Here is a 23,884-nt window from a genome sequence, read left to right as displayed (position 1 = left end):
GAGCAAGACATCCTGGTCCGTGACTGGGCTGGGTTTCTTCTTGTAGTCCGTGATTGACTGTAGACCCTGCCACATGCCTCTTGTGTCTGAGCCATTGAATGTAGATTCCACTTTGTCTCTGTACTGACGCTTAGCTTGTTTAATAGCCTTGCGGAGGGAATAGCTGCATTGTTTATATTCGGTCATGTTACCAGACACCTTGCCCTGATTAAAAGCAGTGGTTCGCGCTTTCAGTTTCACGCGAATGCTGCCATCAATCCACGGTTTCTGGTTAGGGAATGTTTTTATCGTTGCTATGGGAACGACATCTTCGACGCACGTTCTAATGAACTCGCACACCGAATCAGCGTATTCCTCAATATTTTTATCTGACGCAATACGAAACATGTCCCAGTCCACGTGATGGAAGCAGTCTTGGAGTGTGGAGTCAGCTTGGTCTGACCAGCGTTGGACAGACCTCAGCGTGGGAGCCTCTTGTTTTAGTTTCTGCCTGTAGGCAGGGATCAGCAAAATGGAGTCGTGGTCAGCTTTTCCGAAAGGGGGGCGGGGCAGGGCCTTATATGCGTCGCGGAAGTTAGAGTAACAATGATCCAAGGTTTTACCACCCCTGGTTGCGCAATCGATATGCTGATAAAATTTAGGGAGTCTTGTTTTCAGATTAGCTTTGTTAAAATCCCCAGCTACAATGAATGCAGCCTCCGGATAAATGGTTTCCAGTTTGCAAAGAGTTAAATAAAGTTTGTTCAGAGCCATCGATGTGTCTGCTTGGGGGGGATATATACGGCTGTGATTATAATCGAAGATAATTCTCTTGGAAGATAATGCGGTCTACATTTGATTGTGAGGAATTCTAAATCAGGTGAACAGAAGGATTTGAGTTCCTGTATGTTTCCTTCATCACACCATGTCTCGTTAGTCATGAGGCATACGCCCCCGCCACTCTTCTTACCAGAAAGATGTTTGTTTCTGTCGGCGCGATGCGTGGAGATACCCGTTGGCTGCACCGCATCGGATAGCGTCTCTCCAGTGAACGTTGCAGTCTCTGATGTCCCTCTGGAATGCCACCCTTGCTCGGATTCCGTCAACCTTGTTGTCAAGAGACTTGACATTGGCAAGAAGAATGATGGGGAGTGGTGCGCGATGTGCCCTTTTTCGGAGTCTGACCAGAAGACCGCCTTGTTTCCCTCTTTTTCGGAGTCGTTTTCTTGGGTCGCTGCATGCGATCCATTCCGTTGTCCTGTTTGTAAGGCAGTTCACAGGATCCGCGTTGCGGAAAACATATTCTTGGTCGTACTGATGGTGAGTTGACGCTGATCTTATATTCAGTAGTTCTTCTCGACTGTATGTAATGAAACCTAAGATGACCTGGGGTACTAATGTAAGAAATAACAAAAAAAACAAAAAACTGCATAGTTTCCTAGGAACGCGAAGCGAGGCGGCCATCTCTGTCGGCGCCGGAAGTCATCCACCCTCACCTCCTGAGGCGCCTCATCACATGTCAGCTGCTAACACCCACATCATCCACCCTCACCTCCTGAGGCGCCTCATCACATGTCAGCTGCTAACACCCACATCATCCACCCTCACCTTTTGAGGCGCCTCATCACATGTCAGCTGCTAACACCCACATCATCCACCCTCACCTCCTGAGGCGCCTCATCACATGTCAGCTGCTAACACCCACATCATCCACCCTCACCTCCTGAGGCGCCTCATCACATGTCAGCTGCTAACACCCACATCATCCACCCTCACCTCCTGAGGTGCCTCATCACATGTCAGCTGCTAACACACTCACACACAAATATGGATATACACACATACACACAAGGATAAGGATGCACACACACAAATAATTGGATATGGATACACACACTCTCTCTCTGGTCATGGTATGATGTGAGGGGTGTGGGAGGTGAGAGGCTGATGGCCAGTAAATGGACTCCAATAATAATCTGTCATTGTTACAAGCCAGGCAGGAGGAGCTAAGGGTCAGAACGTCAACTCAGACAGTGGAGGGAGGTCACGCTCTCACTCTCTCTCTCTAGCTCTCTCATTATGGCCAGGGCTCAGTTGAAGGGTAGGATAGAGATAGAATTGCTGAGGAGGCATGTCATCCCATTTCAAGGGAGTAGCATGTACTGTATGGAAACGGTATTGTAGTGTACTGTATGGAGACTGTATGGTAGTGTACTTTATGGAGACTATTGTAGTGCACTGTATGGAGACTGTATTGTAGTGTACTGTATGGATACTGTATTGTAGTGTACTGTATGGAGACTATTGTAGTGTACTGTATGGAGACTGTATGATTGTGTACTGTATGGAGACTGTATTGTAGTGTACTGTATGGAGACTCCATTGTAGTGTACTGTATGGAGACTGTATGGTTGTGTACTGTATGGAGACTGTATTGTAGTGTACTGTATGGAGACTCCATTGTAGTGTACTGTATGGAGACTGTACTAAGTATTATCACTGTACTACTACAGTATTATCACAGTATTACTACTGTATTATCACAGTATTACTGGGGAATTTGGAACTATATGTAGGTCCAATAGAAAAGGAGGAGGGATTTATAGATATATATGAAATCAAGCAGAGCCTCCAACCCATCTAGAGTGAGTGACGTCCATCTGTATGACCTCTCCAGGGATAAAGGCTAGGGATCAAGAGGTCAAACCTTGGATGACTCAGGGTCATTCAGATGATTGCAGAGGGCCGCAGAGGCGTTTGACATCTAAACCTATAACGAGCATCTCAATCAGTGGCGTAGGCAGAAATCCAAAGGCCCAGCAAAAATGTAGGTTGGCCAAAATTTGGGCCCTCAAATCATCATAAAATTATCATTAAAGCCTACCCTATATCCTACTGTAATCGATCGCACTCAACAAAACATCTAATGTGATTTCGCATTACAGAACAAATAGACCAAACATTCATGACTCTTGCATTTAACATGCAACTCACATAGACCTACACATAACAAATAATAGGCCTATAATTAATAGACTATGAGACTAGAACATATGCCCTGATACAACAGTAATAATCACATTGCTTATACTGTAGACTAGAACAATGGTCATCAGCCTTTTCTTAGAAAGGTTTGATTTTCTCCATGTCGGCCTACCACTTATTATAAATAACGTAGAGTTCCTTATTTTTTTTAACTCAAGTATCAGAGGTCAGTTGTTGTAGCTAGGCTATATGATAACACTGGTCAGAGGTCAGTTGTTGTAGCCTATTACTTGCTGAAACTGTATTTAAGGCCCTCGATTAGATCAATGCAATCACTGTATGATATAGAGGGGACAGGAGGACCTTCTTGGCAAAATCACTGATATCAAATAACTCCGCAAATTCTCCAACATCCTCTTCTGTAGACAGTCTCTTTAAAAAAAATTGAACAGTGAGCTTTGTTTGGCCATTTTACTTGTTTTTGCTAGCCAAGTTGGCTAATGAGTCTTAGCTAGCTAGCTAATGGTGAGTAACGTACACAGTGTACTCTAGCCTACACAGCGATAGCTACTGTTTATTGTACATGGTATCAGTGCTATGTGACACGTGCTTGAAACCTCCCAATAATTAGAAATTGATAAACTGATCGTTATTTATTTTTTTTAGGCATGAATTAAATTGATTTCATTTACAGCACTACAATTTATGTAAGATATCCTTGAATGTCCTGAATGGCATCTACCAAGTAAAAGGTATTATTATTGGTAGTATTAGTATTATTGTCAATATACGTTTTCCCACCCCCTCCCTAATGCTTGTTCTGAATTCTATCTGATGGTGTATGGTGAGGCCAGTGACTTGAACTGAAATAGGTGTCGGTACTCATTTTGGGTGCAGGTACTGTGTATTTTTAGGTGCAGAATCTCCTCAATAGAGATTGTGCTAATATTCAAAAGGAGCTGCAGGAGCTCAAGCAGAGGAACTTTTGAGGTGCCGGTATTCAGTTCCTGTGAGCTCCTTGCCAAGTCATGTGCTGTGCTTAAGTAAAAATAAACATAATGTTCCGAGAGTCTTGCACGCCCAATTTTTCAGTTTTTGATTTGTTAAAAAAGTTTGAAATATCCAATAAATGTCGTTCCACTTCATGATTGTGTCCCACTTGTTGTTGATTCTTCACAAAAAAATACAGTTTTATATCTTTATGTTTGAAGCCTGAAATGTGGCAAAAGGTCGCAAAGTTCAAGGGGGCCGAATACTTTCGCAAGGCACTGTATACAGTAGCAGTCAAAAGTTTGGACATACCTTCTTATTCCAGGGTTTTTCTTTCTTTTTTCAATTTTCTATTTTGTAGAATAATAGTGAAGACATCAAAACTATGAAATAACACATATGGAATCATGTAGTAACCCAAAAAGTGTTAAACAAATCAGATTCTTCAAACAGATTCTTCAAAGTTCTTGAAATGTTCTGCATTGACTGACCTTCATGTGTTAAAGTAATAATGGACTGTCGTTTCTCTTTGCTTATTTGAGCTGTTCTTGCCATCATATGGACTATATGTATACCACCCCTACCTTGTCACAACACAACTGATTGGCTCAAACACAATAAGAAGGAAAGAAATTCCACATATTAACTTTTAACAAGGCACACCTGTTAATTTAAATGCATTCCAGGTGACTACCTCATGAAGCTAGTTGAGAGAATGCCAAGAGTGTGCAAAGCTGTCACCAAGGCAAAGTGTGGCTACTTTGAAGAATCTCAACTATAAAATATACTGTATGCTGATTTGTTTAACACTTATTGGTCACCACATGATTCCATATGTGTTATTTCATTGTTTTGATGTCTTCACTATTATTCTACAATGTAGAAAATAGTAAAACTGAAGAAAAACCATTGAATGAGTAGTTGTGTCCAAACTTTTGACTGGTACTGTATATATATTTTTTTGCTCAGTCTGATTGTGTGGGCCTGTCTCCCCAGTGGGTGGGCCTGCGCCCACTAGGCCCACCCGTGCCTACACCATGATCTCATCTAGTGAAGACCTTGATGGAATAAAATCGAATGTTATTAGTCACATATGCAGAATACAACAGGTGTAGATGTCAGGTTGTGCGCTACTGGTATAGAAGTCAGGTGCAGGTGAGCAGAGAGTTGATATCAGGAGCACACTTTATTTGGCAGAAGCAACAACAGACGGACGCAACTGCGTCAAAAAACCTCCAGCCAATGGCAAAAGTGAAAAGCACGACAACAGTCACAATGATGCAAATGTTTAACGATTAAACCTACTTCGGGTTAAACATGGTACCTGGGGGAAAACCAGCCTGGCTCGCCACACAAAACATATTCCACACAAAGACATGGGGGGAACATATATGTAGTGTGATTAGGGAATGTAAACCAGGTGTGCGGGGAAACAAGACAAAACACATGGAACAATGAAAAGGGGAGAGGCGATGGTTAGACCGGTGACGTCGACCGCCGTCCGAACAAGGAGAGGAGCCGACTTCGGCGGAAGTCGTGAAAGTAGACCTTACAGTGAAAAGCTAACTTACGAGTGCCTAACCAACAATGCAGTTTAAAATAAAAACGGATAAGAATGAGTAATAAAAGTAACAAGTAATTAAAGAGCAGCATTAAAATAACAATAGCGAGACTATATAGAGGGGGGTGCTGGAACATATTCAATGTGCAGGGGCACCGGTTAGTTGAGGTAATATGTACATGAAGGTAGAGTTATTAAAGTGACTATGCATAGATGATAACAACAGAGAGTAGCAGCAGTGTAAAAGAGGAGGAGAGTGGATGGGGGCAATGCAAATAGTCTGGGTAGACATTTGATTAGGTGTTCAGGAGTATTATAGCTTGGGGGTAGTAGCTGTTTAGATGCTTCTTGGACCTAGACTTGGAGCTCCGGTTACACTTGACATGTGGTTGCAGACAGAACAGTCTATGACTAAGGTGGCTGGAGTCTTTGACAATTTTTAGGGCCCTCCTCTGACACCGCCTGGTATTGAGGCCCTGGATGGCAGGAAGCTTGGCCCCAGTGATGTACTGGGCCATTAACACTACCCTCTGTAGTGCCTTGCGGTCTGAGGCCGAGCAGTTGCCACACCAGGTAGTGATGCAATGAGTCAGAATGCGCTCGATGGTGCAGGTGGAGAAGCTTTTGAGGATCTGAGGGCCCTTGCCCAAAAATGTTCAGTCTCCTGAGGGGGAAATGTTTTGTCTTGAAGAGGTTTCACAACTGTCTTGGTGTGCTTGGACCATGTTAGTTTATTGGTGATGTGGACACCAAGGAACTTGAAGCTCTCAACCTGCTCCACTGCAGCCACGTCGATGAGAATGGGGGCATGCTCGGTCATCTTTTTCCTGTAGTCCACAATCATCTCCTTTGACTTGATCACGTTGAGGGAGAGGTTGTTGTCCTGGTACCACACGGCCAGGTCTCTGAGCTCCTCCCTATAGGCTGTCTCGTCGTTGTTGGTGATCAGGCCTACCACTGTTGTGTCATCGGCAAACTTAATTATGGTGTTGGAGTCATGCCTGGACATGCAGTCATGAGTGAACAGGGAGTACAGGAGAGGACTGAGCAGGCACCCCTGAGGGGCCCCTGTGTTGAGGATCAGCATGGCGGATGTATTGTTACCTACCCTTACCACCTGAGGGCGGCCTGTCAGGAAGTCCAGGATCCAGATTCAGAGGGAGGAGTTTAGTCCCAGGGTCCTTAGCTTATTGATGAGCTTCGAGGGCACTATGGTGTTGAACAGAGCTGTAGTCAATGAATAGCATTCCCACATAGCTGTTCCTTTTGTGCAGGTGGCAAAGGGCCGTGTTGAGTGCCTTAGAGATTGTGGATCTGTTGGGGGGGTGAAAATTGGAGTGGGTCTAGGATTTCTGGGATAATGGTTTTGATGTGAGCCATGACCAGCCTTTCAAAGCACTTCATGGCTACAGACGTGAGTGCTATGGGTCGGTAGTCATTTAGGCAGGTAACCTTAGTATTCTTGGGCATAGGCACTATGGTGGTCTGCTTAGAACATGTTGGTATTACAGACTCAGACAGGGAGAGGTTGAAAATGTCAGTGAAGACACTTGCCAGTTGATCAGCGCATGCTCGCAGTACACATCCTGGTATTCCGTCTGGCCCTTCGGCCTTGTGAATGTTGACCTGTTTACTCATATCGGCTGCAGAGAGCGTGATCACACAGTCTTCCGGAACAGCTAGTGCTCTCATGCACGTTTCAGTGTTATTTGTCTCGAAGCGAGCATAGAGGTAGTGTAGCTCGTCTGGTAGGCTCGTGTCACTGGGCAACTCTCGGCTGTGCTTCCCTTTGTAGTCTGTAATGGTTTGCAAGCCTTGCCACATCCGACAAGCGTCAGAGCCAGTGTAGTACGATTAGATCTTAGTCCTGTATTGACGCTTTTCCTATTTGATGGTTCGTCTGAGGGCATAGAAGGATTTCTTATAAGCTTCTGGGTCAGAGTCCCGCTCCTTGAAAGCGGCAGCTCTACCCTTTAGGTCAGTGCGGATGTTGCCTGTAATCCATGGCTTCTGGTTGGGGTATGTACGTACGGTCACTGTGGGGACGACGTCATCGATGCACTTATTGATGAAGCCAATGACTGACGTGGTGTACTCCTCAGTGCCATCGGAGGAATCCTGGAACATTTTCCAGTCTGTGCTAGCAAAACAGTCCTGTAGCCTAGCATCTGTTTCATCTGACCACTTTTTTATTGATCTAGTCTCTGGTGCGTCCTGCTTTAATTTGAGCTTGTAAGCACCAATCAGGAGGATAGAATTATGGTCAGATTTACCAAATGGAGGGCAAGGGAGAGCTTTGAATGAGTCTCTGTGTGGAGTAAAGGTGGTCTAGAGTTTTTTTTCCCTCTGGTTGCACATTTAACATGCTGATAGAAATTGACTCAAGAATGGCTCAATCACTGGGGTCATATTCCACTGTGACCGTCTATCAGAACAACCCATCATCATAATAATACACTATCACAGCTAGATCCCAGCAGACAAAACTTGTTGCAATGACGTCAGGCTGACGTAAGGTTGTACACTGGTTGTAATAGGATTTTTTTGTACATATATTTTTAGAGCCTGGAGAAAGACATATTTACCTGGTTGTAATCTGACCAGACAACAACCAAAATACTACTTTCTTAGACATCTTGATGATGTCATCAAAAAAATATGTTGGCTAACAAAAAATAGCAACAAACATAAACAAACCAATGTGTCATAGTGTGTTATAAGAGTTATGACAACGACTATGTATAAATGATAAATTACAAAACATGAGATAAAGATATGAGAGTCATCCCACTGGGTACAGATGTCAGTTCAATGTATAGTTTTGATTTACATGTGATTGAGTTGTCAACTAAGTGAATTCAACATGAAATAAAAAAGTAAAAAATCACTGTGTTGATGGTTGATGACTTTGATGACTTTTTGCAAATCCAATCAGTTTTCCATTTTGATTAAACATAATCAACTTGATTTTGGGGGTTGAAATGATGTGGAAACAACATTGATTCAACTAGTTTTTGCCCAGTGGGATGTAAGGTATAGATCCTGTTTATATAACTGAAACCAATACCCTCAAAATGAGCACAGGCATTTTGGGCTAGGTAGCACTCAACTTCACTTCCTTCTTTTCTTCAAAGCTGGTTGTAATGACATTGTAGTGACGTTATTTCATTCAAAATACAAAGTTGGTTGTAATGACGCCATTTCAACCAACCTGCCCCACTGAGTTCGTAGCTGCAGTCCAAAATATAAAAGATCTTCACTACTGACTTTACAAATAGTAGCACACTGCAATATGAAGCAAAGTCAATATCTGCCCTGCAGACAGAGCAAAAGGAGTTACTGATGATGCTGTCAACATGTTAGTCAACAACATCATAACAACTCTACTCCACATGAGCACAACCTCATTTATGCCTCATTTCATCGCTTTTTGACATGAAGAGACTTAAGAGCTGAAATAGTTGCTGTACCCAAACGTCAGTTGGTTGTATTTCATCGCCAATCATCGATAGTACCATCTCCAACAACCCAAATTCATCCACTCCAATTACCTCTGCAGTCAATTCAATATGTTGTCTGGAGATGTGGAACAAATAGAGTACATTTATATAATTTGATCTCAATTTCAAAATAGTCTCTCTATTTGCCCTTTACTGTAAAGAACATTTGAAGAGATCCTTGATTTAGGCCTGCATTCATAAAGTGTTGAAGTGCTGATCGAGGGATATTTTCTCCCCTATCCATTATTCATTGTTATGTTAAAAGGCAAAACTGATCCTAGCCTCTCAAGGATGAGATCCTTTTTTTAAATGTTCGCCTAAAATGACATACCCAAATCGAACTGCCTGTAGCTCAGGACCTGAAGCATGGATATGAATATTCTTGGTACCATTTGAAAGGAAACACTTTGAAATTTGTGGAAGTGTGAAATTAATGTAGGAGAATATAACACCTTAGATCTGGTAAAAGATAATAAAAAGAAAAAAACTGAGTTTTCTTTTGTTTGTTTTTGTACCATCATCTTTGAAATGCAAGAGAAAGGTCACAATGTACTATTCCAGGTTAGGAGCAATTTCGATTTTGGCCTCTAGATGGCAGCAGTGTATGTGCAAAGTTTTAGACTGATTCAATGAACCATTGCATTTCTGTTCAAAATGGTGCATCAAGACTGCCCAAATGTGCATAATTGATTTATATAAATACATTTTGAAGTTCATAACTGTGCACTCTCCTCAAACAATAGCATGCTATTATTTCACTGTCATGGCTACTGTAAATTGGACAGTGCAGTTAGATTAACAAGAATTTAAGCTTTCTGACAAGATCATATATGTCTACGTCCTGGGAAATGTTCTTGTTACTTACAACCTCATGCTAATCACATTAGCCTATGTTAGCTCAACCGTCCCATGGGGGACTGTTGATGCAAAGTCAACCCATCCCAGTGACGTCCTTGTGTTTTGACTAGTCTCCAGCCGCCCCCTCCTTCTCCCCTTCCCCTCTCCCACTGTATGTCTCTTCCTCTTTCCCTCTCTCCCTGTTCCTGTCCTCACCCACTGTGCTTTGAGACTGGAGTGATTCATCATAAAACAGAGAGCCCTGCTATCAGCCAGGTCTCCCAAATCAAATAAAACCAAAGTACACACACACACACACACACACACACACACACACACACACACACACACACACACACACACACACACACACACACACACACACACACACACACACACACACACACACACACACACACACACACACACACACACACACGATCAGGCTGAAGAACAGGCAGAGCAGAATCAGGGCCAAGAGCAGACTTTAATGTTCCACTGGGGGTGAACAGGGCCTGGCTGGGAATCGGGTTCAAAGGCTTTACATTGTCAACAGGGATGATTATGAAAAAGATGGGTTGCGTTCAGTTGGGCACACCGAAGAAAAACATTTTGCAATGGATAACAAAAATATGTGTTCTTTTTGAAGAAGTTCAGGTAGCACCTCCTCGTTTGAAAACATTTTCGACAAACTGAACTGGCAATATGGTGTTGGCTCCACCTATGCGCCTAATAAGCTATGGGAAATGCCATACATCTGGCTATCCTACCTTCCTTCCTTCCTTCACGCACGCACGCACGCACGCACGCACGCAAACACACACACACACACACACACACACACACACACACACACACACACACACACACACACACACACACACACACACACACACACACACACACACACACACACACACACACACACACACACACACACACACACACACACACAGACAAAGGAGCAGGCCAAAATAATATGATAGTATATAACCTCCCTGTTTTAAAACATTTCAAAATGTTTTCCACCTACTGAACAGGACGCTGGTTCCTCAGTTACTGTATATGAGAAGAGGTAGGAAGCCCTGGGTCTGACAAAAGATGGGCGCTCTGCTAGCTCTTCTGTCTCTTCTCTCCCTGACCGCTCGCTCCTCTCAGCTTTGAGAAATGCCAAGTCGATACTGGAGTTACAGCTGAGAAGTTCATACACAAACACAAGGGTGCATCTCACGCTAGAGGGAGAATGGTGCTATGACAGCTCGTGTACACACACACACACATGCATACACACACACACATCCTCACAGTGTATCTTTCTCTCTATGTAACTCTCTTTTACAAGCAGATATAGAGTGAGACAAACACTCTCTCTCATCTCCATGGCTCTCCATTAAGGTGGTCTCTCTGTGTGGCTGCTCTCAGGTGATTTGTTTCTTAATTAAGGGAATTAGGGTTAGGATTTATGAGTCCCCTCCAGCTTCACCTCTACCCCTCTTCCCTCTCCCTTCATTCCTTCATCCGCCTGGCCACATTAATCCCTCATTAGAGGAAAAGCCCCCTCGCCTCTCCCCTTGCCCCTCCCTACATCCCTTCACACAGCCTTGATACGTGTCATACGTGTCATTTAAAGGCCACTCTCAGCCCTCTCTCTTTCTATCTCATTCTCTCCATTTCTCTCTTTCTGGAAAAGCCCCAGAAAGGGTTCCATTAACTTCTTTGGGACTGGGGGGCAGTATTGAGTAGCTTGGATAATAAGGTGCCCAGAGTAAACTGCCTGCTACTCAGGCCCAAAAGCTAGAATATGCATATTATTATTGGATAGAAAACACTCAGAAGTTTCTAAAAATGATGTCTGTGAGTATAACAGAACCCATATGGCAGGCAAAAACCTGAGAAAGAAATCCACCCAGGAAGTGGGAAATCTGAGGTTTGTAGTTTTTCAACTCAGCCTCAGCCTCCAGGTACAGGGTGATATTAGTTATGTTTCACTTCCCAAGGCTTCCACTAGATGTCAACAGTATTTAGAACCTTTTTTGAGGATTCTACTCTAAAGGAGGGGCTCGTAAGGGCTCTTTGAGTGAGTGGTCTGGCAGAGTGCCACAGCCTCGGTCTGGTGCGCTGACGTGAAAAGTAGCTACGTTCCACTTTATTTGTGCAGACAAAGGAATTGTCCGGTTGGAACATTAATTAAATGTTCCTTTTTTCCAAAAATATTATTTTTGTAGGCGAAAAAGCTCCCGTTTCTTCACCATGCTTGGCTGAGAAATCAACCGAAAAATGCTACAACTATAACGCCAAACCTTTTCAAAATTAGCTACATAATATCGACAGAAACACGGCAAACGTTGTTTAGGATCCATCCTCAAGGTGTTTTTAACAAATATATGGTTTGGTTGGTTTCTCATAAGAAGCGATTGGAAAAATGGCTAACTCAGTATTTTACGCACGGTTTTCTGCGGGAGACACCATGTGACCACATGCCATATATGGTCCATTACAGCCATTCTTCAAGGGAATGCCTAAAAAGACGTCACAATGCTGTAGACACCTTGGGGAAAACGTGGAAAACGTAAGCTCATTCGTAGCTCATTCACAGCCATATAAGGAGTCATTGGCATGAGGCGGTTTCAAAAAATGCGGCACTTCCTGGTTGGATTTGATCTGGGTTTCGCCTGTAACATCAGTTCTGTGGCACTCACAGACAATATCTTTGCAGTTTTGGAAACGTCAGAGTATCTTCTTTCCAAAGCTGTCAATTATATGCAGTCGAGCATCTTTTCGTGACAAAATATATTGTTTAAAACGGGAACGTTTTTCATACAAAAATTTAAATAGCGCCCCCTAAATCCAACAGGTTAAGGAGAAGTTTATCTATAATTCCATGCATAACACTTGTATCTTTTATCAATGTTTATTATGAGTATTTCTGTAATTTGATGTGGCTCTCTGCACTTTCACCAGATGTTTGTTTGAGACAATGCATTTCTGATCATAACACACCTGTCACGCCCTGACCTTAGAGCTTTTTATGTCTCTATTTTGGTTTGGTCAGGGTGTGATTTGGGTGGGCATTCTATGTTCCTTTTTCTATGGTTTTGTATTTCTTTGTTTTGGCCGGATATGTTTCTCAATCAGGGACAGCTGTCTATCGTTGTCTCTGATTGGGAACAATTCTTAGGTAGCTTTTTCCCACAGGGTTTTTGTGGGTAGTTAATTTCTGTTTAGTGTTTGCACCTTACAGGACTGTTTCAATTATTCTCTTTGTTATTTTTGTAATAGTGTTCAGTTTTAATAAAGAAAGCATGAACACTTACCACGCTGCGCTTTGGTCCGATGATTCCTCATCTTCCGACGACTAATATCGTTACAACACCAATTTCAAATGAGGTTTTTGGACATAAAGATTAACTTTATCGAACAAAACACACATTTATTGTATAACATGAAGTCCTGGAAGTGCCGTCTGATGAAGATCAAAGGTTAGTGATTAATTGAATCGCTATTTCTGACTTTTGTGAGCCCTCTCCTTGGCTGGAAAATGTCTGTATGGTTTTCTGTGACTAGGTGCTGACCTAACAATCGCTTGGTGTGCTTTCGCCGTAAAGCCTATTTGAAATCGGACACTGTGGCTGGATTTACAAGAAGTTCATCTTTAAAATTGTGTATAATACTTGTATGTTTGAGGAATTTTAATTATGGGGTTTCTGTTGTAACTAACATAATTCTACCCTGTCTGATGAAGAATGTTTGTACATAGGCAAAGAGGAAGTGTGACAGACAACTTGTGACCACAGTGAAACTAACAACAGTAAAGATGTCTGGTCCCCAACCAGGGAGGGGAGAAACCATTGGGCTTGCAGTAGATTGTGTAACATGTGGTAGCATATGAGAAGCAATATGTATGTGTTGGAATGGAATTGAAAAGCAGCTTTGTCATTGTCTTAGAGGAGGAGGGACATTTATGACAAAATGAGAGGTATATAAACCAATGTACATGAAATGATTGACAGAGCTCTCGAGAATAAACGCTACTGGCTAATTTAGTGGCTGGTCTCTGTCCATTTTATGCAAATAAGAACCTTACAAATTCTTAGAAACAGACATTGTTTTAATTGAATTGGTTAATGAACACATAGTTACTAAATTCATCTAAAAATATACTGTTCACACACACAAGGAAAACAGAAATACATCGAGAGATACAAGGACATACATGTGCTCCTCGACACCTTTAGAAACCAGAGTAGACCCTTATAGAATATAGAAATGTAGATACCTGACTACCCACTATATAACACACATACACTTGGTGTGGAGGAGACTGAGTTGGAGTGCCATGCAGAATATTAATGAGTCATCAGAGATGAACGTGTCACTATGTCAATAAGGAGAGAGACAGCGCAGTTTGTGAGAGGTGGACTCAACCCATTCAATCTCTAACCCTCTTCCTTCCTCCCAAGATCTACTCACTCAATAAGTCACAGTCAATGTTGGTGTTTTGGAAAGAAATCTCTGCCTGGAGAGAAATCCAAAATTGCCCATTTCACACTATCGGGCCGACTCCGTCGGTATTGTACTTTGTGGTACTGGTTTGGATATGTTCTGTTCCCTTTGTCCTTTCGCGCACGGTTCCAGGAACTATGGTGGATGCCCAACCAAGTCAACTCAGTATGGCTCAGCTTGGCTCGGTAGTGTGAAAAGGGTGCACATACCAGCATCCATTCTCATCGTCATGGCAATTACCCTTGTCAGCTTTGTAGACTGTCACCGACAGGATTTGTTGGATGAAGTACATCTTCCACACAATTACTGTAGGTCCCTCTCTCAGGCTCTCTTTATTTCTCTCTTTGGAAACATATGTCCTTGAACCAGCGTTAAGGTCATTCGGGCCCTATTCAAACCCTTTATATCTAAGCAGAGACAGGGAGAGAGAGTGTGATGTAAACAATGCATTTAAAAAATATATTTTATTTAACTAGGCAAGTCAGTTAAGAACAAATTCTTATTTACAATGACGGCCTACCCTGGCCAAATCTAGATGATGCTGGGCCAATTGTGCGCAACCCTATGGGAATCCCAATCTCGTGTGTGTGTGTGTGTGTGTGTGTGTGTGTGTGTGTGTGTGTGTGTGTGTGTGTGTGTGTGTGTGTGTGTGTGTGTGTGTGTGTGTGTGTGTGTGTGTGTGTGTGTGTGTGTGTGTGTGTGTGTGTGTGTGTGTGAGAGACTCTCATGCCCCTCGTCTATTGGAGCCGCATTGATTGGCTGATATAATTCTGTTCTGATTTGGCTCGACCAATCAATGGTTGACTTCCATTAAGCTGAGAGGAAAGGGAGTCGGAATTCTCTGCTCTTCTTGATGGGAGTTTTTCACACTTAACTTCAGGAGGACAAATGGTTTGGCTCTACCTCAAGCTATATGTCAGTTCCTAGCGGGCAAAATTGGGCATGGGACGTCATAATAATGTTATTTTCTGTTTATAAACTAGTTTCCTGGTTGTAGAAACGTGATATTACAACCACAAAAAAAACGTAATTCAATCAGTAGACAACCATGTCGTCAGAAAATACAACTAGAATAACGTTGTTGCGACTAGTTTTGAAACCAGCTGACTGGTTACTTCTCTATCAGGTAACAATGGAAATTAAAGGTGCAAATACCAATCCACTACAATGTCATATAATTGTCAAAGACACTGCCTGTTCAATCATTCTTACTGACGATGATTAAAAGGAAAAGCAGCACATTCATATAGAAGATTATATTACATATATCCACTTGTCGTGGAATTATCAGAATTTGTTGGTAACATTTGTAAGATGTTTAATATTCATCAAATGTGTGTAAGTTACTTCTCATAAGAATGCATTTTGTTGTACTATAGGGGTGGCCATTGGCAGTTATCTGTTCTATGTCAGGACTAAGTTGCATGGGCCACAGAGAGGGGAGAGGTCAAAGTGTTATCATGTGTAAACATATCTTTTACTCCCTACCTTTCCCATTCTGGGGAAAGAAGGGTTGCAGTGTCTGGAATCATTCTATGCTCCCTCTTATGTTGTTTCTATCTTAACCTATAGCCTCATTCTCCTCTCCGTGAGTTTGTCCAGGAGTTTGTATTTAGAGTGGGTTGTATCTAAATGACAATTTGATATATGCATGTTGATATGGAGGAATTGGTTTATGGTTCTGGGGTTTGGGAAAGGAGACAAAGCTGAACGATGAATTATGTCTATGCTGTCTGACTATGTGTGTCTTTGCTATTAAAAGGAACTCAGTTGCATTGTAAGAGGACTCTCAGAAAATTCACTGGGAGACGCTGAATTTATCTGAGAGTCACAGGATTGTGATAAGAGCTCATATAATTAAAGATGGACTTTTATAACTAACTCTGACGTGTGTGTGTGTGGTTTGCTCCCATGATTTGGTAAATAGAGGACATTTCCACAACACAGTGGAGGCTCGTCAGAAGAGGAAGTGGAGGACCATCCTCCTCAGTGAACTTCACAAAAATAAAAAGTGAAACTATAGATACAACTATACTTAATATACTCATGTCACCAAATAATTGATTAAAACTGTTTTGCAATGAAGGTATACAGTAGCCTCAACAGCACTCTGTTAGCACCATGGTGTAGCTGGAAGACAGCTAGTTTCTGTCCTCCTCTCGGTACATTGACTTCAATACAAAACCAAGGAGGCTCATGGTTCTCTTCTCCTTCCATAGACTTACACAGTAATTATGACAACTTCCGGAGGACGTCCTCCAACCTATCAGAGCTCTTGCAGAATGAAATTACATTTTGTCCACACAACGAAGGATCAGAGAATGAATCTAGTACTGAAAGCATAAGCTACAACTAGCTAACACTGCAGTGCATAAAATGTGGTGAGTAGTTGACTAAAATAGAAAGAAAGACAATAGTTTAACAGACTTTGACAAATTCATTTCTTAAGAAGCAAGAGGGAGAGCTAGCTATATTTCATTGTATTTTTTCCACTTTCACTTACTTAGATTGCTAGCTAGTTTAGCCTACTCAAACACCCGGCTCAAACAGATAAGGATGCTAAATTAGCTAGCTGGCTATGGCTATCCAACACTGGAACTCTTCCAAGGCAAGCCGTTGGTTGTATTAATTCATTGCCACCAGGGCAAGCTGTAAACTGATAAAGTGCTTGCTGACTATACACTGTACTGCTTGATTTTAGCAGGTTTACTAATGCGTTTGTTCTATTGGCTATGTTGACTATGACGTTAGATGGCGACAATGATGTAGGCTGTCTATAGCGGTTATGATATGAGTGTTTGTCTTGGAAAGTTTATTTTTTGCCTGGTCATAGACAGCTGACGAGTGGTGCAATGAAGTCCACAAGCGAAGGGAAAGGGTGAGAGAGGAGGAGCACGTGTGACCAGGGGTGTATCCATTCTGCCGATTCTGTTGAAAAACTTTCCTTAAACAGAAGCAAACGGAACAAAACGGGGATAAACATGCTTGAATTTGTCCAATAGAAACTCTTGTTTGCAACTGTTGGACTAATGATTACAACCTAGATCAGCTAGATGCAGGCAAGAGTGTGCAAGGCAGCATTAAATGTGTCACTGTCTGTCACTTTGATTACTAAAGATTCTCTCGACCTGTGCACCTACATTGTAAACATTAATTCATAGGCTAGGTTGTAGCAACCTCATGATGGGTATAGGGAAATTTGAGTATCGTGTAGTACCCTAAATCTATCGATGTTACATTGAGCTGGGTGAATGGAATATGAATGAGTCATTCAGTATGCTGTAACAGAAATAAGGACATGCTCATAAAAAAAGCTATACACTACCATTCAAAAGTTTAGGGTCACTTAGAAATATTCTTGTTTTTGAAAGAAAAGCACGTTTTTGTCCATTAAAATAACATCAAATTGATCATAAATACAGTGTAGACATTGTTAATGTTGTAAATGACTACTGAAACTGGAATATCTACATAGGCGTACAGGCCAATTATCAGCAACCGTCACTCCTGTGTTCCAATGGCACGTTTTGTTAGCTAATCCAAGTTTATCATTTTAAAAGACTAATTGATCATTAGAAAACCCTTTTGCAATTATGTTAACACAGCTGAAAACGGTTGTGCTGATTAAGAAGCGATAAAACTGGCCTTCTTTAGACTAGTTGAGTATCTGGAGCATCAGCATTTGTGAGTTAGATTACAGGCTCAAAATGGCCAGAAACAAAGACTTTCTTCTGAAACTTGTCAGTCTATTCTTGTTCTGAGAAATGAAAGCTATTCCATGTGAGAAATTGCCAAGAAACTGAAGATCTCGTACAACGCTGTGTACTACTCCCTTCACAGAACAGCACAAACTGGCCATAACCAGAATAGAAAGAGGAGCGGGAGGCCCCAGTGCACAACTGAGCAAGAGGACAAGTACATTAGAGTGTCACACGCACAAGCGCATACACACACTATAAACACACATACACAAACGCACTGTAAAAACACACACAAACACACACACACACACACACCATTCCTCAAACACATGTCTCAGACACAACTCTTCATCCTCTGCTTAACTTAGCCATCAGTTTTCTAATATCACATCGTTGATAATAAGACAAGCGGTGGGGCGGGGGGCCTGGTGTATTTATAGACTCCTGGAGGGCGAGAGGGATCATCAGAAGCCAAATCATCTGTCCTGGGAACCCGCCTTGGGGCCAAACACAGATGAGAGAAACACTGCACCCCAGAGAACCAGAGAGCAACAAATCACTAATACACCAAATATGAGACATCGGGATTGGTGCGAAAGAGAGAGAAATTATGTGATAGTGCATGCTGCTGCACAGTAACAAAAGAGAACAGACTATATAGCTTATAGTAGATGAACACCAAATATGAGACACGGATTGGATGTTGCTGCTACGCACACAGCAATGGAGAATGGATGGAACATAGCCTTTAGTTAGTAGGTGAACATCAAATGCTGGTATGAGACATGGAGGATTGACAGAAGAGAGAAATAGACTCTGCAGTGACCAGCAATAGAGAATGGATGGAACCGAATAGACATACGTCCAATATGAACCATGGGCACTGCAGATAGCATGGAAAGTAGAAGTCGGTACACACACAGCCATAAAGAATGGGACATAGCCTAGCCGTAGATTGCAGTTATACAATGATGAATGGGAGATGGGGGAATAAGCATATTGAATCGAAACTAAATACAAAGTCTGTGTCCTAAATAGCACCCGATTCCCTACATACTGTAGTGTACTATTTTTGACAAGTGCACAATACTGAGAACAGAGTGCCATTTGGGATGCAGACAAAGACGATAGCACATAATGTGAACCATGGGGGGCTGGTGAGAATGCAGTGAATTGAAACCCCACTCGACGTGACATGCCATACTACGCAATTCAATGTGACAACCTTCAACTTGACGTAAGTACAGTATGTGACGAGACTCGATGTGACACTAACACAGGCTGTGACGGATCTGTGTTCAAATAACACCGAATGGAATGGACTGTTTCCCAACCGTCAACCAATGCTCAATGTGACATCACTCAACCTTGTGACCCTAACAATTGAGGCCCTAACCGGTGAGGCTGTACTATACGGCAGACTTAGTGATTTGGAGGCTCCAGACAGGCCAGTCTGAGGCACCCTCTGCCCCTCCAAATGCGTGGACAAAATGTTTTAATGGGCTATATATTAAAGACGTAATTTAACTGTAAAAATGTATTACCTTTTAATGTGCCATAAACCAAACCAGTCATTGTGTTTTTATCCGATTGTCAAAAAATCACTTCAGAAAGTAGATTATCTTCACACGTTCATCCCAAAATTATTCCAGCATCCAAACAGTGCACTGTGCACCAGCCAACAAAGATCAATTTGCAAGTGGAGAAACTCTCACCAGAGAAAGCATCCGAGCGAACGAAACAGCGCCCCTCTGTCTTACTATCTGTAGCCCATGTATCTGATGCTGACATGCGATCCTCTTTTTCACCAGACAGCATCAGACACATGGGCTACACATATATGTCCTCTGCCTCAACGACCATGGCAGTATTATCAGCAGCACCTGTCTTTTTCCAAAATAAATGCGTATTGTATCCCCCTAGAGTCCAAGGGCCCTGGGCTGGGTTTCTACTTAGCTAGCCTCAATGAGAACCAGGTCTCCCTAAGAAGGTAAGCCTGGGAAAGTTCATGGCAGAAAACTAGCTAAATAGGGGTGAAGACCCAGTGTGAATCAGTTTTGCCTCGCTAAACGTCAAACCAATCGAATGCCTTGCTTGGGCGGAGCTCCAATAGTGCTCACCAGTTTAGTGTCATCGTGCAACAGTGTGTCACAGTCTATAGTGAGGGTGGCAGGGAAATCGAAGGAGAATTCTTTTTTTTGATGTATGTCAATTTTATGAATAGAGCACACTTCTGACAAAACAGAATTAAGATATTTTTTGTTGTTGTTGATGAAACATAATATGCTATTAACCCATAGAAACACATTGAATAACAGATTCATATATAAAATAACAGGAAGTCCAACATTTGATCAAAATAAAGTATGTTTTGAAGTGTCTGTCTCATATCTGAGATATACATGTATAGTGATTTTTTTATTACCATGGAATTACCTGTATACCTTTGACGTGGAAATGCCCTATTCACTTCCATTCATTTTTCGTCCCGGCACCGGGTTACCTTCATATGAGTCCCATAGAGCAGAACAGAGAACACGGTTGTGTTTGTGAGAGTCTCCTCTTTCCATAGAGGGGTCATAATAACATATTCATTTGTAGGGCAAACCGACTCTACAGACGTTTTCGTAAGAAAACCGATTTTCAAGATATCTCCTGGTCTGACAAACACCAGCAGATGCGGTAAGCCAACATATTTATTTATTTTTTAGGCCCAGCTCATGAGGCCCCTTTATGATGTGAGGCCTGAGTCAATTGCTTCTTCTTCCTAATGGTAAGTCCGCCAGTGACAATACTATACAATTCTATACTATATACAAACCCCCAATGAGCGGAGAAATAGACTGAGAATGGGCAGAGGTTGACCTTAACTATAGAAGCCAACCCAGGTGAGGATGACGAGAAGAGATGACTGTGAGGGAGAAAGATGTGTGTGTATACTAAAGCAGAGTAGATGAAGTCACGTCCAGTACCAGACTGCAGCCGTACCCGGGGGCAAGAAAGAACAAGCCTCTCTCACACAGGGCTCCTCAGGTTAGCAGCAGGGTATTCACCACCACAACCAGCAGTCACTCCCCGCAAACAAACAATGACAGGCTTAGCCAACACTGCTCCTCGCTACCTGCTGCTGAGCCATAGTGATGAAGGGAAACATGCACAGCCTGCCACAACAACCTCACACACATACATTGCATAGACGTACATACATAAATGCATGTACATGCTCTAATGTATGCACGGAGGAGAGAATGCCTTGCTAGATAAGAATCACACACACACACACACACACACACACACACACACACACACACACACACACACACACACACACACACACACACACACACACACACACACACACACACACACACACACACACACACACACACACACACACACACACACACACAAAGTTGAAGCTGGAAGGGAGCCAGAGAGTATCCTGTCATGTTGCAGTGTTCATGGGTGACACTGTATACTGTGTCTGTGTGTATGTATCATGGGCGTGCACATGTGTGTGACAGAGAAAGAAATAAGGCACACAGACACACTATCTTCTCAACTCTCACCATAGCATACAGTAACATACCACTATAGTCTCACAACGGTAAAGGGCAAACTTTCTCATGCCATTAGACAATCCGAATCCCAACCACCCTTCCATCCACCCCAACCTGGGCTTTTACAGTCTGCAATCACAGTCTAACAATGGACACAATTGTGTTATGCCAACACCCTGGCATTCAAACCAGAGTTTGACTTGACTGGTCAGATGAGAAAGATAGCCATTAAAGCATGAAATTGGGATGCATCTGGCCAGTCTGTACTCACAGGCATTGGTGACAGCAAAGCTGTTGGCCGTCTCGATGTTGTCCACATGAGGCACCAGGTTGAACGGGGCCTCGGACGCGTTGGGACTGGTATTGTGCAGAAAGATGGCCAGGCGAAATGCTGTGTATTCCTGATCCGTGTTTCTGATGAACAGGCCACCTGCAGAGAGAGGGAGAAAGGGATGAGACAGAGGTATTTATTATTATATTTATTATATATATATATATATATACAGTAAATATTTTTTTAATCCTTTTATCACGTTTAGCTATAAATACATAGCGAAATGAAATGCAGGGAGAGAGAGAGAGACAGGGAGAGAGAGCGATGGATGGATGGATGGATGGATGGATGGATGGATGGATGGATGGAGAGCGAGAGAGTGAGTGAGCAATGGGATGTCAGACACTGAGCATACAGTAAATGCTTTGATGAAAAACAAGAGCCACAGCCAATAACCTTAACACATTGTCCCTCCCAAAGGACCCTGCCTGGAAATCGTAAAAGGTCAACCAAGCTTGAAAAGACATGTGGCCCATTGGAATATAGCTTTAAAACACACCACACATATATTAAGTTCAAAATTACTATTCGACAGAGGGATATCATTCGACTCCGAATTATTTGCGTTCAGCATGATTTGTTCGGATGTGCTTGAGCTATAAATAAGCCAATTGATCGACTCAGCAGTAATATTAACGCACTGGATTTACTGTTCCTTTTTGGGCCACGGCCAACACCATAAGTTAAAGGCCAAAAGACCGAGGGCACTTGACACTAGCAGAGATCCCTCCACGGCGCAGCTTTTAGGCTACATATAGTCAGTGCTTTCGCTGGGTTCGGACGGAGGCTCTAGATTGAATAAACGCGCTCCTCGTGTTTTCTCAGTGGCAAAGAACCTAGCCAGCAACATATGAAACAGTATGACTATGACAAACGGGCTTATACAAAAGCAGAACGGAGTCTTCTGAATGTAACAGGGGTGAGTGTGCACTCTGCAGCAGGGCTACACACACTTTGAGAGAATTCCTGCTGCTGATCCATTCGCTCCGACCAAGCGAAGCATCCAGTCATTGCTCGGAGCACTAGGCTACTGCTGCAGTGGGGCTTTGAAAGGACACCGAATGCTGAGGACCGCACTGGAACAGTTATGTATGACCATATATACATGTTTCCCTTCTGCACATACGAGACAAAACATTGAATCAACTAGGAACAAATTGAAAATGTAATGTTAATACAGTAATAGGTTTCTCAGTCAATTTCTCAGTCAATTCTACTTTGCAATGTCAATGTTATGTGATCATGAATGATGAACAAGTAGCCAATTTCCTAACAAGGTCACATAAACTATAATGAAAACAAGACCTTATTCACCACTTCATAACCCGATTGGCAAATGTCCATGCCCTTTTAATTGTCAAGCACTGCTGTAGGCTACACTTACCGATCTGTACACTGCTTGGGAAAGCCCCCATTGTGAGTCCCCGAAAGACAGACAATATCAATAGAAACTGGTCACAAGAAATCCTCATTTTGTTTTGGTTAAAAACTGATAAGAGACATTGAAGAGGATGACAGTCGGGGGAAAAACAAGACGAAAAGAAAAAGAGGCTCCGTTCATTAGCAATCCATTATGGGTTGAATCTTCCCCCGCAGTGCCGGCGGACGCTGGTACATACGGCTGTTGGGCAGTATAGACGTTACACACAAGATGAGGGGAGCTTGCCAGTGGTGGGCTGCCTGCATCGAGAGCGGAATCACACATGCGCTTTCTCTCGAGCCTGTCTCCCTCTCTGCTGTCGTTCTCTCCTCCCGCATATGTTCCCTCAACGCCACCCTGTTACTCGTTGAGAAGAAGTGTCCTATTCTATAAGCAGGTTAGCGTTTTGTTCTGGAGGCAGCTTTGCAGAGTGGTCACCAGTGGGCACAGTCATAAGTCATAAAATCTTATTTAAAATCTAACCCTAACCTTAACTACACAGTTAACCCTAATG

General features: G+C 42.6%; 1 protein-coding gene across 3 annotated transcripts in view; it reads right to left on the bottom strand.

The window, feature by feature from the left end:
- LOC118370570 (glutamate receptor 4-like) overlaps positions 1-23,635 on the bottom strand; it is a 217,932-nt gene extending 194,297 nt beyond the window's left edge. For 2 of the 3 annotated variants that reach the window (XM_052529696.1, XM_052529695.1), the window contains exons 1-2: positions 23,335-23,635; positions 21,888-22,046 (exon numbers count right to left, since the gene is read on the bottom strand). In XM_052529696.1, the coding sequence (XP_052385656.1) occupies positions 21,888-22,046; positions 23,335-23,422 (247 nt within the window). In that variant the 5' untranslated portion in view covers positions 23,423-23,635. The remainder of the gene's footprint in view (positions 1-21,887; positions 22,047-23,334) is intronic. The other variant, XM_052529694.1, reaches the window with a different exon arrangement.
- Between the last annotated feature and the right edge of the window lie 249 nt (positions 23,636-23,884).

The sequence above is a fragment of the Oncorhynchus keta genome, chromosome 11 (genome assembly GCF_023373465.1).
Source record: "Oncorhynchus keta strain PuntledgeMale-10-30-2019 chromosome 11, Oket_V2, whole genome shotgun sequence".
Lineage (NCBI taxonomy): Eukaryota > Metazoa > Chordata > Actinopteri > Salmoniformes > Salmonidae > Oncorhynchus > Oncorhynchus keta.
This window is presented reverse-complemented; position numbering and strand designations above follow the sequence as displayed.